The sequence below is a fragment of the Crocuta crocuta genome, unplaced genomic scaffold, assembly GCF_008692635.1.
Source record: "Crocuta crocuta isolate KB4526 unplaced genomic scaffold, BGI_CrCroc_1.0 scaffold786, whole genome shotgun sequence".
Lineage (NCBI taxonomy): Eukaryota > Metazoa > Chordata > Mammalia > Carnivora > Hyaenidae > Crocuta > Crocuta crocuta.
The window spans coordinates 22,798-41,447 of NW_027528893.1; the positions used below are offsets into that span (position 1 = coordinate 22,798).

An 18,650-nucleotide genomic window follows, 5' to 3' on the forward strand; every position below is an offset into this window, starting at 1 on the left:
AAGGGCAGGGGGCTCTGTGTCCTGGGTCTGACTGTGTGACTCCCCCTCAGCTCCTGACCCCGCCTGCCGAGATGTCCTGCCAGCAGAACCAGCAGCAGTGCCAGCCCCCTCCCAAGTGCCTGCAAAAGTGTCCCACCCCTAAATGTCCCCCCAAGTGCCCCCCAGTCTCCTCCTGCTGCAGTGTCAGCTCTGGGGGCTGCTGTGGCTCCAGCTCTGGGGGCGGGGGCTGCTGCAGCTCAGGGGGCAGCGGAGGCTGCTGCAGCTCCGGGGGCGGGGGCTGCTGTCTGAGCCACCACAGGCGACGCAGGTCCCACCGCCACAGACACCAGAGCTCTGACTGCTGCAGCCAGCCCTCGGGGGGCTCCGGGTGCTGCGGCGGGAGCGGCGGGCAGTCATCTGGAGGCTGCTGCTGAAGCGGACTCTGAGCCAAGAAGAGCAGGCTTGGGGGCAGCCAAGGGCCAAATGCTTCTCCTGCTCCTGCTCCTCCTGCTGGGCCTGCCCATGGGGCTGAGTTGTCTCAGTCTGAGTTCCGAGCTGGAGAGTCCTTCTGCTCTGGGATTCCCCTCCCCCTGCTGACCTCTGACACCAACTGCGTTGTCTGCCGTGGATTCCCCAAACCACAGACTCTAATCCACTCCCCAGCCACTCTCCTTGCCATCCGCTCCTCAACAATAAAACAAGAAATCTGTTCACTCTCCTGTTCTAGATTATTCTTTGCCTCTCATGTCCCAGTATTTTTTCCTACCACTATCCATTTTCTTCTTGCCTAGAGATCTTGGAAATCAAATGTGTGCTGGTCACATGGTTTGCAATAGGAGGAGGGGAGAGAAAATGGCTCTGCGTCCCACTCTGATACCATTTCTCAGACAACTCCTATGAAACTCTCTTTGAACTTTGACTTGGGCTTTCTTCAGGGTGCAGCCTAGTCCTTGGGACAATGCAGGGAGACATACATATTCCATCCATCCATTGGTCTCCTCCTCCTTACACACCCCTTCCCCGTATACACTGCCCCAACTCACCTTTGAATTTGTTTAGAAAAGTGTACATGAACTTTCTACAAATATCTCATGAACCTTGGTTAATTCTAACTAGAAACATCCATATAGCGTGTGGCAAAGATTGTAAAAATTAAAAATGCCTGTCAAAGGAATCAGGAAATTAAAAAAAAATCAGTCACTTCTTTTTCTTTCTTTGAGTCTTTTCAGGTCAAATATTTCATATCTATGTTTTGCAAAATAGTCTTGATTTTTTTTATCAAAATGTTTTTTAATTACAAACTTCGCATGATATTTAATTATTATTAATTTTACTTTGAGTTTAGCTTGCCTTGATAGTCTTTTTTATTAATGAAATATAGTTGACATACTGTATTATATTAGTTTCTGATGTACAACATGATGATTTGACAATTCTATACATTACATAATGCTTACCATAAAGAGTGTGATTACCATCTGTCACCATACAATGTTATCACAATATTGTTGATTATATTCCATATATTGTACTTCTAATCCCTGTCTTATTTATTTTATAAATAAAAGTTTGTCCTTTCTTACTCCCCTTCACCTATTTTGCCTGTTTCCTACTCCCCTCCCCTGTGGCAACCATCAGTTTGTTCTCTGTATTTGTTAATCTGTTTCTGTTTTTGTTTGATTGTTTGTTTTGTTTATTAGATTCTACATATTAGTGAAACCACATGCCATTGTCTTTCTCTGTCTGACTTATTTCACTTAATATAATATCTTCTAGATCCATCCATGTCTTTGCAGATGGCAAGATATCATTTTTTAAGGTATGGCTTGATAGTCTTATTTTAAACTTGATAAATAGCCAATACCTCGAATTTATATTTTAATTCATGAAAAAAACACAGGTGTCTGGGGGAGCAGATAGTAGGAATCCATCACTACTGCTGTGATTAATATGACCTCTAGATGTCCCTGTGTCTTTAGTTAATCATTCAAGATTCAAAGTCCCATGAGGAATCATCCATATTCCTGATCTTTAGCGTGTATCTGTTCCTTGGCTATTCCAAGAAGCTAGAAGAGGGATGTATCTTCCTTTGGTGTCAAGAACAAGAGAGCTCAAACACTACACCAGTTGGGGGATCCTTTCCAAAAAGTCAACTAGTATACTAACATGTATGGAGATGATTGCTGGCCAAAGCAACACATGACCACCATGATTTCTAGGTAGGAATTCTCTGACAAGAGGATTCTATAGCTCTGAGAAATGTAATATTCCAATTGTAAGAGGGTCAGGGGTTGTCTTTCCTCCTTTATACTGGATGCCTCCTAAGGTCAGGTGCTATAAATATCTACCTCAGATTAGATTTTCATGAAAACAGAAATGTTTGTTTCCCTACAAGGTCATGAAGATTTTTTTCATACATGAAGAGTTTTATATTTTCTAGCCCTTCAGTTAGGTTTGGATTCATTCTGAATTATTTTTTTTAATAGTGTAGGTAGGGGACAACTTCATTCTTTTACATGTGGATATATAGTTTTCCCAGCACCATTTGTTGAAAAGACTATTGTTTCCTCAGTGAAATGTCTTGGCACATTGTCAAAAATCAATTGACCAGGCATTGATGAGTTTATTTCTGAACTCTCAAATCTTTTCATTGGTCAGATCCAATTAGGTCCAGGGCCCTTTGCAGGGTTGGTTTTTGAGGGGATCTTTGAGGTTTGTTCTGAACCCAGGAGGGTTTTGCTTTCCTTGGTTCTCTCTGGTAAACTAGCTGTCCTTCTGTGGTTCAACATATTTCTGTCATGGATCAGCAACCTTTTCTTAATAAAATCTCCCTTATTTTTCAGAGTGCTTTTAGGTTTGAACTTCCAAACTCTGTTCTGAATAAAGCCAGGTCCTTTGTCAAGAACCTCAAAGTCTTTTGCTCTTTGGCTTGCCCCTTCCTCTGGTCAAAATCTCTGAGCCACTGCTCTGGAGTTGAGTTTGGGGACAGTTTTGTCTGCTTCTCCTGGAGTGACATCCTTGTTATATGGGCAGGGCATTGTACTGGGATGGCAACCTCTAGTCTTCTTTTTTATTTTTTTAATATTTTTATTTATTTCTAAGAGAGAGAGAGACAGCATGAGCAGGGGAGGGTCAGAGAGAGAGGGAGTCACAGACTGAAACAGGCTCCGGGCTCTGAGCTGGCAGTCAGCACAGAGCCCGACGCGGGGCTCGAACCCACGAACCGCGAGATCATGACCTAAGCGAAAGTCGGATGCTTAACCGACTAAGCCACCCAGGTGCCCCCCTCTAGTCTTCTTAAATTGCTTCTCCACCATGTATTTTCCATCCTACAAGTTAGGCGAGGCAAAGTGATCAGGGGTTTAGGATTCTAGGCTTGTTGCACCTGAGGTGGAATCACTGCCTGTCTCTCTAGTGGGAGCTGTGTAGAAGGGAGCCCTCATGTCTTGGTTGCACTGTCTTGGGATTTAGCCTCTGCAATGTAGAGCTAGAGATGTTATGAGAAATGTTGGATTTTAGTTGTTACTGACATTTAGTAGATTTTCTTGAATAAAAGTTTTCTTCATTTTCTGTATGCCCTTAGGACAATTTATAGAGACTTTAAAAGTTTTTTTAAAGTAATTGTCAACAGCTATAGTTGTTTTCTTGGGGGACAATATCTAAGGAGTTCGTCTTGCTGTCATTCCAGAAGTCATCCTGTAAAGTCTTTGGTTCAGTTTCGTTTAGATTTTCTTTGAGACTTAAAAAGACTCTACATCTCAAGATTTTATGTATTTATACATTTATTTTATATTTATATTTTCTTTTATATTTTTAAAAAGTTATTTTATGAGGAGTATGGACAACATAAATTCTGAGCACAGTTTTAGTTCTTTTTTTTTTTTAAATACCAGAAGATTCTCCTCTACTTCCTTTGCATGAGAGAGGAGAACATAAGTGACTGAGCTTTTTGATGAAGAAAAGGTTACACTAAGCCTATCCTTTGCTAGTGACAATTTCTTCTACTGAAATAGAAACTAAGCATTTAGGCTCAGTGGTCTGTCCTCATGATGTTACTTGTAGCCTTGGGTATAAGTCAGGATCATGGTGATTTTGCTACAGTTGTACCAGGAGGAAAACTCTAGAGACAGAAGATCTCTTAGTATCTCTAATTAGGAAAACAAGGACAGGTATGAGTTCTGAAATAAGAAGTACCTGTGGTAGTTATTCCTGAACACTGACTCCAAATTGATTTTTTTGGCACAACCTAAATAAAAAAAACATAGTATCCAGGAAATGTAGTTGAAGTGTCCACAGTGTGATGTAGACAATCCACCTCACTGTAAGTCTCTGATTTTATCATGGCCTGAGCTCATAGTCATATGAAATTAATTGACTCAGGACATAACATATGGAAAGAATTCCTTAAACTGTTTTTACAAATGGTGATGACAAGCATTTTTCAATAGCTAATAACTAATATGTACAATGAACCATTGCATTCACTGAAAAGAGATAGAAGATATAGGAGACATAGTATTATGCTTAAAACATTTAGAATTTCACATAAAATGTGCATAATAACAAATTACATGTAAAGCAAGCAATAAATCCTCTGGAAGATTTTCTTGGTCAGGCATTATTAGGGAACCCATTACAGAGGATGTTAGGATTTAGATTGGTCCTTAAAAGACTTTCCAAAGGCAAAGAGAAGAGGGGATGAATATTCTCAGAAGAAGAACCAGTACAAAGAAGAAAAAGACAGACAGAAATAAAGAAGGGAAGGAAGGAAGGAAGGAAGGAAGGAAGGAAGGAAGGAAGGAAGGGAGGGAGGGAGGGAGGGAGGGAGGAAAGAAGAGGGACATCTATTGCTCAGAGCAATAGGGTCACAACTTGGGATTAGGAATGAGAAACGGCTAAAATGAGCAAATCAGAGAACTCTAGATGCTGGCGAGGATGTGGAGAAACGGGCACCCTCCTACACTGTTGGTGGGAATGTAAACTGGTACAGCCCCTCTGGAAAACAGTGTGGAGGTTCCTCAGGAAACTAACAATAGAACTCCCCTATGACCCAGCAATAGCACTGCTAGGAATTTACCCAAGGGATACAGAAATGCTGAGGCATAGGAGCACATGTACCCCAATGTTCATAGCAGCACTCTCCACAATAGCTAAAACATGGAAAGAGCCTAAGTGTCCATCAACAGATGAATGGATCAAGAAGATGTGGTTTATCTATACCATGGAATACTACATGGCAATGAGAAACAATGAAATCTGGCCATGTGTAGCAACATGGATGGACCTTGAGGGTGTTATGCTGAGCGAAATAAGTCAGGCAGAGAAGGACAAATATCATATGTTTGCACGTATAGGAGGATTAGGAGGAACTTGACGGAGGAACAAGGGGGAGAAGAAGGGCGGAAATGGTGGGGGAAAGGGAGAGAGGCAAACCATGAGAGACTCTTGAATGCTGACAAAAACTGAGGACTGATGGATGTGGGGGGGAGGGGGGATGGGCATGGAGGAGGACACTTGTGGGGATGAACACTGAGTGTTATGTGGAAACTAATTTGACAATAAACTATTTGTAAAAAAATATAAATAAATAAATAAATAAATAAATAAATAAAGGAATGAGAAATGGTGGAAAATTATCGGGGATGGGCTCCTGTCCCCAGACTAGGATGGGATGCTAATAATAGTAGGAACAACGTCATTCAAAATAGTATCATTCTGATTTGGTACATGTAAGCTGACGAGTTCCATTTTCAACCCATAACCAGAATTCACTGCCTCTCTGCCCATCTTTCACTTACCATCTTATGTTATCTATTAATGTGTAATGTGTCTGTACTATCTCTAGAGTAAAAGCTCTGAAGCATGAAACAGGGCTCTTACTGCTTTTTGTATCCAGGACAGAGTAGGTGCTTAGCAAATACCAAATCACAGAATCATGCCCATAGACACCTAAGCCAGGGAGAAATGGAGTGGCACTGGAGGGAGACACATGTCTGGGTTCCTGATCTGGAACTGGCTGGATGTGGAAGTCTAGTAACAGTGGACTGCTCAAGGACCTCAAAAAGTCTCACTTCAGGGAATAGACAAAGCTAGATGTGGCCCTCCACCACTGAAAGCACCAATCCTGGTGGGGTCAACCCCCAACACTGTGATGGAATTCACTGTACTGAAAATGACTGGACTCTGAGACTTAAGGGGGCCAGCATTATGAGGAGTGGTCTGGGGAACTAGAGAGGAAGGGGGAAAGAGCTTCCAGAAAGAGTCCTCAGCCCTTGGGTAGGGGAAGTGTGGGTTGGATGGTTGTGAGTTTACCTTAAAGAAATGCATTTGTGGCATATGAGGTATCAGAATGTGGGCTTATGTGATATGAGTCCGGATGGGGAAAAGGAGCCACTGGAATAGTAAGACCAGAGTTATTCTGCCCTCCCAGTGCTTAGTGTCCATGATGCCTTTCTGAGTAGCAGTTAGAACTACTTCTGATGCCTGAGAGGGAGGAGAAGAGGGAAGAGAGGAAAGAAGAGTTAGGAGGGAGAAGGAAGTGAGGGAATAAGGGGTCTGATCTCTGAGGCCCTATAACTCAAGTGCTGTCTCCCCAGGGTCCTGTTCTAATAGGCTGAGAAAGGCTTCTTACCATCTCACCTTCTGTTTCACTTACATGGACTCTTCAGTCCATTGAGTCCAAGTTGAGATTTGACCTATAAAATAAAAACAAGTGGGTTTTGTTTTGTGTTTCTCTGATTTTTCTTCTCCCCACATGCGAAGTCTATTTTAATGGCACATAGATTATTCCATTCCACAAGTATTAATGAGCATTTATGTCAAAGACAATATCAGGCCCTAGGAATTTAGAAGTGATAAAGACAAGGTCTTGTCATTAAGGAATTGTGTAATAAAGGTGATAGGACAAATATGTAGGTCACTTAATTATGAGCAGCTATAAAGGCTGTGAGAGGTATCTCTGATTCAGAGGAGGGAGGACTCAGATGTGGTCTGGCAGACCAGGCAAGTCTCCATGGAGGTGGTGACCTTGAGCTGAGTGGTAGAAAACATGGAAGGAGAATCAGGGTGGACAGGAAGGGTCTTCCACAAACTTGGGTGGCATCGAACTTAGCCCTTCCTCATCAATCCTAGAGAGATCTCTACAGTAGACATGTCCCTCTTGGGTCCCCAGAGATCTCATCTAGACTTGGCCAGGATACTCAGCCTACTCAGGCCACTCTGAAAGCTAGAGCCTCTGGTTGCTCAGTCACATGGGATTCCTTTGACCCATATCCCACTGTGTGCCACTGAGGAATCTAGCTCTGGGAATTGTGAAACATTTGCATAAATACTCCACTCACAGCTGCCTTCCAATAACATGTAGCCTGAAGGCTTCACTGGAGGATGTATAAAAGGCCTCCAGATTCCTTCTGGGATAATTTGTCCACACCATCCTCCTCTAGGGTGAGACTACCTCTGGGTGGGGAGACACTTGGATGTCTCTCACTCAGGTGCTGCAAAGTCAGGCCTGATCTCTCCTCTCGCCAGGTAAGAGAGCTTTAGGGCAGGGAGAAGGGAAGGGAGATAGTCCCTGCAAAAGACTTCAAATGACTTAACATGGGAGAAAACCACAGAAGACAGAGGGATGAAGAGGCAGAGAAGATATTCCAGGCTTAGGACACTCGGAACAAAGTAAGGCTGAGTGAAGAAAGAGTGGAGATTTGTTTCCCCTTTACACTTGAATATGGTGGACACTGGCCTGGGAAAGTGGATGGTCAGGTCAATTCAGCTGCACTTTGTTTAAGAAGAGTAAGTTATTAGCTTGGTTGTTGGTGAGTGGGTCCCCTGGGAGTTCCCACCATGGCTTACTCCCCCAATTTACCCTTTCAGATCCATTTCTGTCCCTCCTGGGATGGATTTTAGAAGGTTGTAAATGCCAGCTTCATTTTGACAGTTCCAGCCCATGGAGAAAAGAAACAAGGCCCTGACTTAATCCAGTGCATTTTCCTTCCAGTTTCCACTCGCAAGCCCACCGATGTCACAGCAGAAGCAGCAATCTTGGAATACCCTTAGTGCTCCCAAATGTTCCCCTCCTCAGTGCCCCAAACCTTCCCTGGCTGCCTACTCTGCTCCTTGCTGTGACCCCTGCTCAGGAGCCCGGATCAGCGATTCCGGTTCCCAGAAGCCTGGGGATCAGAGCCCAGCACATTCCCGGAGGGCTCGCCACAAGAAGCCCTGCTGCCTCAGTGGTGGGACAGTCTACCACATCAAAGAAGAGGAGTGTTAAGGTGACTGGCCCAAAGGAGAGGGACACAGGTACCATTGCTGTCTCCCCACCCAGCTTTCTGCACTCATTCCGCCGGGAAGCTCTGGGCAACCCTCCTTCTCATTTGGACTGGGAAGCACTTCCTGGCCCCCATAAGCTGCACTCCTGCTTCTGTCTTCCAGCCACTCCTACAGCTCAGCAACAACTCAGAGCCAAAGCCGTGGCTGCTGCAAACTCCCGAGGTCCCTGGAGGGGCTGAGGCTTCCGCAGATGGATGCTGTACCTCTTTCTTTCCTCTCAGGATGCTTGCTGGTGGTGCTTCAAAGACACATGGTTTGAGATTTCTGTCTCTGTATCCTCATAGCCATCAGCCTGTCATTGTGTAATCCTCTCACTGAGAACCTCAGTGTGGTAAACATATGTTGAGCACTTACTCTATACTGTAATGTAATAGGAGGTTCTTTCCTGTTCTAGAAAAGCTTACAATCTAGTGGGGGGAACAATGTACATTGTAGATTGAAATATGTAGAATAATAAATATAACTGTAAGGTGATTGACTTTTTTCTCGCTTTGTGTGAACTCAAAGGGGGAAAAGAGTACAAACAGTCAAGGACAGAAGGGAGAGACATCCTGATGGTGAAGATCAAAAGTGGTTTCCTGGGTCTTGGAAAGAGGAATCTGAAGCAGACAGAGCATGCTGAGGGAGAACAGGCCTTTGGGGTAGTTGTTTTCAACAGGGCTTTTAAAGACCAGCAGACTTTTGTGCTGGGGGTGCAAGGAGGGGGAGGAATTTTCCAGGTGGAAATGGTACTTTTCATGTACAAGTAGGGTACTTGCCAATGACATGGATTTCAACTTGGCTGGACTGCCAGGTGTGAGATGACCATATGAAACAGCTCATAAGGCAGGTATGAAACCCCAGATTCCATGGATCCTCTGTGCCCCTGGAGAGAGTCTGGGCCCACGCTTAGGGTCTGTTGCCCCCGAGTGGGGTAGACCTGAAGTAAGTACAGGTGCCTGGTGGGGCTTGAGACTTGAGGCTCAATCCGTTTGCAAATCAGTATAAGTTCCAGATGATAATTTTTAGCTGATTCTCATTTTCCAGGGGAAACTTAAAATATGTTTTTAACTAAGTAAGTACCCAGCCCAATGGATTCTGTTGCCTAGCCTCAGGGCAGAGTATCAGCTTATCTACCATTCCCAAAACTCAAGCTGCCAATTTTGAGACCTTAACAATCCTCCTGACTGCTGTGACCTGATTTTGCCTCTGCTAGCATCTCTCTCTCTCTGGAAGTATATAGATAGAGCCTAATTTTATATAATTATAATTCTGAATGTGTAATTTTTCTCTCTAAACAAATGATGCATGCCTGTATAAAGATGTATTAATGTAGATAAACATAAGGAAGATGATTAAGATCAATCAAAAATCTTACCACCTAAAAATAACTCCTGCTAATAATTTCAGAATCTATTTCCAAACTTTCTAAAAAATCACAAAATGGGATCATATCAGAATACTTTATAACCTGATCTTTTACATAATAGTATGATTGTCAGTACTCTTCTGTGCTAATAAATATTGACCAACACTATTATAGTCCATTGTATGAATGCATCATGATATGATTTGTGTAACTAGTTCCTTGATTTGGGAGACTTCCATTTGTTGCTTCCATGTTTTGCTATAAACGTTAGTAAAATAAACATTCTCATTGGTGATTATTCTAAGTAATTTTCCTAAGATAAATCTTTAGAATTTTATAATTGTCAAAGACTATGACTATGAAGAATTTTTTTTTCAGACTCTCCAGAAAGATTGCATGTTAGAGGCAATTAAAATGCCTCCATTTAAGAAAATCATTTTGTGAAAGGGATTTCTTTTGTTCGAGAGCAAGAATGAGTACTACATGAAAAATTACTATAGCTAAAGGAAAAATCTACTTTGTGGAGAAATAAAAATATACTTTCTGAGGAACTTACCAAGTATCTACCTGTTTTACTGCCATGAAATCTATACTTTTAAGAAAAGATTATGTGCCTTCTCTTTTTGAAGGGAAAACGTATGCTATTTATTGTATAAAGCAATGTCTTCTGAATTTTGATATACCATTGGTTGAACTTCCATAGTGGGCTGATACGTTTTAAATATCCTTGATTTTAGATGTTCAGTTATGTTTGTGTGAGAGAATTCTAGGTGGAAAAATCTCATTTTTACCTAAGGAAAAAATAAAAATGTCAATATTTGGATGATTGTGTAATATCTAAGTATCTCTTTTTTCTATTTTTATTTCAGTTCTATATTGAAAATGGACACTCACCAAACAACAATTAAACAAAAAGTTTTGACTGAAACAAGTTTTCTTTGACAAGAGTATTACTCAATATTTGGTCTACTCAATTCCCCAGTCGGTACTTGGATTCCCTTTGCTAATTGTTCAACTTACCTATTATTGCATACTACACTGTCCAGTCTGCATTAAACTGACTTTGAAATTTCTACATTGAAAAAGTCTAGTGATTTGATTATTATTTTTCTTCATAAGGGTCTGCATTTGTCATCTTTGCATTTTCTAAATAAGTTTATACATCAAAAATGTTAATATTATTACATCTGTTTAGTGTGGTTTCATTTTAACATTATGCATTTACCTTTGTTACATAATAAATAATTAAAAATGCAGACTTCACATTTTGTGCAAACATCTTATATCCAAAATCTTACATTTATAGGGATATCTAAAGGTAAGTGGCATGGCCAGCTTTCTTTTCACTCTATCTAACTATAAACTTTTTAAAAATGTTTCATTTATTTCTGAGAGAGAGAGAGAGAGAGAGAGAGAGAGAGACAGTGTGAGCAGGGGAGGCGCTCTGCGCTAGGGAGACACAGAGTCCAAAGCAGGCTCCACGCTCTGCGCTAGCTGTCAGCACAGAGCCCAACATGGGGTTCGAACCGACAAACCATGAGATCATGACCTGAGCTGAAGTCGGACGCTCAACCAGCTGAGCTACCCAGGTGCCCCCTAACTACACACTTTCAATGAATGTTAAATAGTTAAATGTTTTCAACATTTTCTAATTAGACAATTTCATTTTGAAAGAGCACTTGACATTTAATATGCTCTTTCGTCTAATTTTTAAAAAAATTACTGCAGTATTGCATGGGCTAAGTGAAGAACACATAAATTTTTTAAGAAAGTGAGCTGTTACATATTTTAAAGAATTCCCAGAGGGACTTTGGAAGACTCCTGGGTGAACAATTCAACAGGGCACTGTCTTCTTCCAACCAGTCGTCATTGCAGCCTTCCTGAAGGGACATTCTCGCTTGGGACCTGAACTGAACCCAGTGACCTCAGATCAGGTCAGGCCTGCCTCATGGGGTCCGGCTCCTCCTGGTCTCCGGTTGCGACAGACGTGCTCTCACCAGCCTGGCCCCTTGGTCACGTCTAGGGAGGCTGGCCTAGCTTATGCCAGCTTAACTTTACAACATGCGACAGACCATACTTTGTTACTATATACTGTGCGCTCTATGATATAACACAAATAGTAATAAAAAGTCATTGTTTTTATTTATTCCTGTAAAGCTGCCACAAATAAAATATGAAAACGAAATCATCCTAAGGCAGAAGAAGCTATGTCGTGCTGATCTGATCTCTTATTTAACGGGAAGTCAGGAAGTGCTACCTCCACTTGGCAGGCAAAGGAATTGGGTTTGAGTTACGGTATTTAAAGTTACAGTGGTAAGCCCATAGGAGCATGAAAAACAAAACATGTCTAAATAAAAGGGAGGGTAGGAAGGGATGCTGACCGTGATCCACTGTGCTTCACTGGGGAAGTAAATAGACACTTCTAGAAGGAGGCAAAGAAATAAATGTATATGTTGATTATTTAGAATGAGACATATTTCTTTTCATATTACAACCTATTGGATTACCTGATTTTTAATTTTCATGTAAATGTATTACTTGATTTTAAAAATACATGAAATCACATCCTGTTTCTACCTATACCTGTGTGAATCATAGGTCAAACCTTCCTTAACAGAACAAGTACATGTTCAGACCCCTGTTGAATGAAACCCATTTCAAATGTTTGAAAACCCTGTTATGCAAGCTTTTGTGTCTTTCTAGGCCTCAGTTTTCTCATCTAAAAACTGGGTGGGGGGCTTGGGTGACTCAGTTGAGTGTCCAATTTCAGCTCAGGTCATGATCTCATGGCTCTGGGTTCTGTGCATTGGGTTCTGTGCTGACAGCTCAGAGCCTGGAACCTGCTTCAGATACTGTCTCTCCTGCTCACGCTCCTTCTCTCTGTCAAAAATAAATCGACATCAAACTAAAATTTTTTAAATTATGTAAAATAATAGTAGCCTCACGAGGCTGTGGAGGGGATTATTTATGATGTCATAGGTAACATTCTGACATATTTAGCTCAATAAATATTAGTTGTAACTTACATTTGGTGTGCACTTAATTTTTTAAATAGGTTTCTTATTTAGAATAGTTAAAAATTGGGGAGCCTGGGTGGCTCATTTGGTTAAGCAGCCAACTTCAACTCAGGTTATGATCTTGCGGCTCCTGGGTTCAAGCCCCGCGTCGGGCTCTGTGCTGACAGCTCAAAGCCTGGAACCTGCTTTAGATTCTGTGTCTCCTTCTCTCTCTGTCCCTCCCCTGTTCACACTGTGTCTCTCTGTCTCTCAAAAATAAATATACATTAAAAAAATTTTTTTAAAGAATAGTTCTAGATTCACAGGAAAGTTGCAAAGATAGTATACAGAATTTCCTGTGTTCCCTGCGTCCAGTTTACTCTGTGGTTCAGATCTTACATTAGCATGGTATATTTGTTACAATTAAAGAGTTAATATTGAGATATTATTTTTTATTTAAAAATTTTAAATTTTTTAATGTTTATTTTTGAGAGAGAGAGAGAGAGAGGCAGAGCATGAGTGGGGTAGGGACAGAGAGAGAGGGAGATAGAGAATCTGAAGCAGGCTCCAGGCTCTGAGCTGTCAGCACAGAGCCTGATGCAGGGCTTGAACCTACTAACAGTAAGATCATGACTTGAGCCAAAGTCAGACGCTCAATCGACTGAGCCACCCAGGTGCCCCTGTATTAATATATTATTAATAACTAAAGTCCTTATCCATACTCTATTCAGGTTTCCTTAATTTTTACTAAATGTCTTTTTTGTATTCCTGGGTTCCATTCAGGGCACCACTTTACATTCAATTGTCTTGTCTCCTTAGAGTCCTCTTGACTGTGATGACCTTGAGGGTTTTGAGGGGTTCTAGTTAGGTATTTTGTAGAACGTCTTTCAACTGGGATTTGTGTGGTGTTTTTCTAATGCTTAGAATGGGATTAAGTCTGAACTTAACTCTCTCCTCACTATGAGCCTTGAATTGTTTGCATTCTTCACTTGGGGAGGAGCCAACGCGATTTGACAAATTTCAGTCCCTCATTTGCATATTCATACAACCAATCCCAGTTAACCTGGTTTGTTTATAAATATATTTATATATATATGATATTTTTTATTTTTTATAAAACTGGTTTGTTTATAAATATATATATATATTTTAATGCTTGTTTATTTTTGAGAGAGAGAGAGACATAGAGAGTGCAAGTGGGGAAGAGACAGAGAGAGGGAGTTACAGAATCCAAAGCAGGCTCCAGTCTCTGAGCTGTCAGCACAGAGCCCCATATAAGGCTCAAACTGAGGAACCATGACCTGATCTGAAGACAAACTGAGCCACTCAGGCACCCTGCAGTTAACCTTGTTTATATCCCTGTTTTGCATGGAGGACATAAATGCCAGCTGTAATCATGACCCTTTGCCTTTAATGACCCTGGCAGCCTCTTAGTTTTCCTCACAACACGAATCAGGTTTTTACCTGAATCTGTCTCTGGAATTGCAATTCTAGTTGCCCAAAAAAATACCTATTTGTTTAAATTTTCAGTGAATTCTTTCTTGGCCAACACCTCTTTCTTGCTTATCTATAACCTCTCACTTGAACAGTGAGAAATCTGGCTCCTTCCATCTGCCACACATTCACATATTTGTTCAATCCCAATGTGCAGAGATGAGGTCCTCTACTGTGAAAACAAATTATGAAATACCTTGGAGTCAGTGCATGCTAAATGAGCAATTTTTTCTTTCCTCTAGAGGCTATAAAGACTCTTGACTAAAAAGGAAAGAATGAGTGAGCCAGCATCCTTGAGGCTGGGTAAGGATGGGTCAGGGGAAAGACAGGACATCGTGAGGATCAAGGGACTGAATCAAAATGGATGGTCTTTAACAAGGACCTCCACCCACCAGAGATCATCTCCCAACAGAGGCTCTGGCTTCCTTCTGCCATCCCATCCTAGCAGACCCTCTTCCCACAAGTTTGGGCACAAAAGGTGAGGTCAAAGGACACACATATGGGACTGTGGACAGGAGAAAGCCTCACTCCATGCCCTGGCACAGGTTAGAACCAGTTTGGATTCTCTTTATGAACCAGACCAGGAGAGGGCAAAGCATCTTTGTCATAAAACTACAAGTGGAAAATCAGAAAGCAATGGGAAATGGTGACCAGAGAAAAGGGCACAAATATTCAATCTGTGACCTATACAGTTACTATACCTCAGACTAATAATTAGTTCTGAGCTTCCTGACAGATAAAATATAGAGAGACAAGTGGTCTGATATATACAGGCTTCAAGGGAATTATTGTCTTACTAACAATGGAGTCTAAAGGAAAGTTTTTTTCAATGACCAGCAATATACTTAATGACATTCCTAGAACACAATCAGAGATGAAAATGACAAAGCACTATTGCTTTGTCTCCCACTGAAAAAAAGCGTGCTGTATTAAAATGAAATGCTGCTTATGCAATGGCAGAGAGGGTCAGTGAAGAACAGGCAGATGACTGAAAGCAGATCTCTCAGGTCTGGTTCGAGTTTTGTTCACAGGATGGAATTCACCCATCCTTGAAACGTGGCCAAGAAAACATCTCCATTCTTCATTCCAGTGTGAGATGATGTCTGAATAGGATAAAAGGGCCTAAATACATGGCTTACTGCTTCATTCACCCCCTGCTTAGGTGTTATCTACCATCTGACCCCTACAGGACCCCTGCCCCACCCCACCTCTCTCTTTCTCTCTTCTCTCTCTCTCTCTCTCTCTGTCACACACACACACACACACACACACACACACACACACACACACACCAGTCTAACTTCCATACTTCTCTAGTTAGCACCTACCATCCTCCTCCATGAAGCTTCAGCATGTCCTTCCTACATGGGCCTATAGTTGCCTCCATTCTTCACCTTCTGATTGAAGATCCTAGAAGTTCTACTCTTGCCTCTGACAGGTCCTTTCTGTCCTTTTTGATTGCCACAGGACTAGCAATGACTGTCACACCCTAAGCCCCATGCAGTCTCAGCCCCTGCCTGAATCAAGCATTAACTCTACTGTTTCTCTAGTGCCTACTTATTTGCTCTCATAGCTTTCAGGTGAGTGAATTTTAGGGAACTTTCCTCATTATAACTTCATATAATAACCCTGGTATATGAGAACCATTTCCCAAATATTTGACTCTAATTTACCTTGAATTCTTGCCTGATCCATCTCAGTATCCATTATCACAGCTACAGCCCCAACCTGTGCATGGCCCATGAGATTTCTATAGGAGATGGTGGTGGTCCTGGGGGTGGGGTGGAAAGAGGGTAGTGAAACCAGCTGGTCGGGTCCCGACACATTCTCTTGGCATTCACTGGTGTTTGTAAATCTTGGAGAAATAAAAATGTAGGTTTTCATCACTGAGGAATATTGAACTATCCAAATAATTAATAATCATAATAAATTATTACTAAATTATAAATATTACAACAAAGGATAATGAACTAGTAAAATAAAGATAATAATAAATTATTATATTAGAATTGTAACACGGGACAATGGACCACCCAAATAAAAATAATTAGAATTATATTATTATAAATATTATAAGAACAATAACACAAAGAGCCACAGTAATAATCTACATTTACACAGAGCTTACTGTGGAGGAACACTCTACTATTACTGTGTACATACTACTTATTTAATCCTCACAACAGCTTTATGAAATAGAATTAATTTTTATCACATTTTACAGATGAGCAATTGAGGCATAGAGAAGACAAGTGGCAAGTCTAATGTTGTGCAATCAATAAACAAGGGAACTTGGAATTGAAGCTAGGGCATCTGGGTGCAGACATAGACACTTAACCCCGATGCTGGGCCCCCAAGGGAGTAGTGTTGAATGAATTTGCTCTCCTCTTGCTACCCATGCCCCTCTCCTCCTCTGCCCACCCCCAACCATAAACACTGGGTTGGAAATCAATTGACCCGAGGTATAGTTTTAACTCTGCCATGATTTTTACTGTGTGAATTGAGTAAAATGACTTACCTGAATCTTCAACTCTCATTTGTGAAAGGAAGGCATATAACCAAGCCAAATAAAATATTTTATTATTAATTAATTCACTCATTCAACAAGTACTTAAGTGCCAACTATGTCAGGGACTGCTTTTTTGAGGTCTTGTCATCATTTTTTAATTATCCAATGCATGCATTTATGAAAGAAAAATTTCTAACAAGGATAACAGTCTAAAAAGAAATGGGCTGCTTTGTGAGGTAAAGAGTTCTCCAACTAAACATATTTCAATTTAACCCAGAAAGCTCATCATTAGGCAGATAGGAGAGGATATGGAAGCACCAGGTAGAAAAATATACTAGATGTATGCTAAGAACCCTCCAGGGCTGAATGATTTTGTGAGTTTCCTGCCCTCCTTACATCTTCTTCTAACTGTCTTCAAAGATGCCTGGAAGAGCTTGTAGCAAAGTAGGAGGCTGTGGAAATGTTACTAGAATGTTCTGTGGGCTGGCTACAGTTCTATTGTACTACAAGAGTGCTCTAGGACATCATTCCCAAACTAGCAGAATCCCCTGGGGATTTAAACATGATATGCTTAGAATTCATTCCAGAGTTCTCATTTGGGGACCAGGTCTCAGTTGGGGGCCAGGAATCTGAATTTTAAAAGTTGCTTTTCAGATGGTACAACCAGGTTTAGGGTCCCTCATCTATAACAACACCTAGAACAAGACTGAAAGAACAACTTTCTTGTTTCAAGCTATTCTTGCTGGGTTAGCCCTATCGCTCCAGAACCAAAAGACTGTGTGGTCTGCACTGGCTCTTAAACTCTCCACATGCAGTGATATCCACCCCAAAAGGTTGTTAAGAGGAGAAAACAAATCATGTGAAATGTAGTACAAATGTTAGGGGGAGGTGGGTGACCGCTGTCTCCAGAAGTGTGAATGGCTGAGAACTATAGGTTCACAGAATGACAGAATAGAAGGTCCTGATGTCACAGATAAGAGTGCAGGAGCAAAAAGTCTGAGGAACTTGTCTATGTCTTAATAATGCACGCCCCCTATGCTCATATTTATAGTACTGGTTTTCCTAGGTAAAGATAACACTACTAATCCAACTGGAGCAGTAGTTGCAGTGAGGTGTCGTGGTAAAAGATTTTCACAGTCCCTATCCTTCTTTGATGTTTCTGAAGATGTGTTAATTGCAGGATAAAGGATACAGTCTACCGAGTTATCTTCCTTAGGCACAGTGGAGAGAATGATAGTGAAGTCATTAGCATGGTGTTGTGATGAGTCAGAGACATTATCAGTAGAGCAGTCTTTAAGAATGGGAAGATGATGGAGCCAAAGTCCTGTCCTGTGCAACCTGCTGGGAGGGATTCACCTTTGACATCAGAAGAGAGGAATGAAGCCACACAGGAACAAGAAAGCAAGAAAGCTCTGTCACCATAGGCTGTGGGGCTTTCTTTCTTGGAAGATTTAGAAGTATTTTCTTGGGATCAGTGTCTAGAGGAAGAAGATAGGCAAAGTGACCCTTCCTATCTTAAGACTAAGAGGTATTGTTTGATGGTGACATTTGTAAACACAAGACACAACAAGATGTTTTAACTATTGCCCAACTCCCTGAAGTCAGCTAAGGGTGAAGATGGTAGAAAGAGGGGATCTTAACATTTGTTACATACCAGAAGGATCCTTACAACTATTAATTAAGGGTGATAACTCAACAAGTCACCCAGGTTCTAGTGTGATCTGGCAGCCCCAAGCAGAGCTCTTCTCATTATGCCAGGGAACAAGATAAAAACAATAGCAGCAAACACTCATTTCACAAATGGAGAAGCTGAGGCCCAGAAAAGGCAAATGACTCATGCCTCAGTGTCAGGACCAGGCCTGTGCTCCAGGGACAACCTGCTACTTCAATCTAAGGGAGTTTTCTGCAGCTGGATATATAAGAGAAAAGAGAGACTATAATACCATTACCAGATAATCTTGGTGTATGCCTCCCTCCCTCCCCCCCCCCCCACCACACA

General features: G+C 41.5%; 1 protein-coding gene across 1 annotated transcript; it reads left to right on the plus strand.

Moving 5' to 3' along the window:
- Positions 1-7,993: 7,993 nt before the first annotated feature.
- LCE6A (late cornified envelope 6A) lies at positions 7,994-8,483 on the plus strand. Its single transcript, XM_077757088.1, is given in 2 exon segments — positions 7,994-8,246; positions 8,407-8,483. Coding segments are annotated over 2 exon segments (330 nt in total).
- Positions 8,484-18,650: the final 10,167 nt, after the last annotated feature.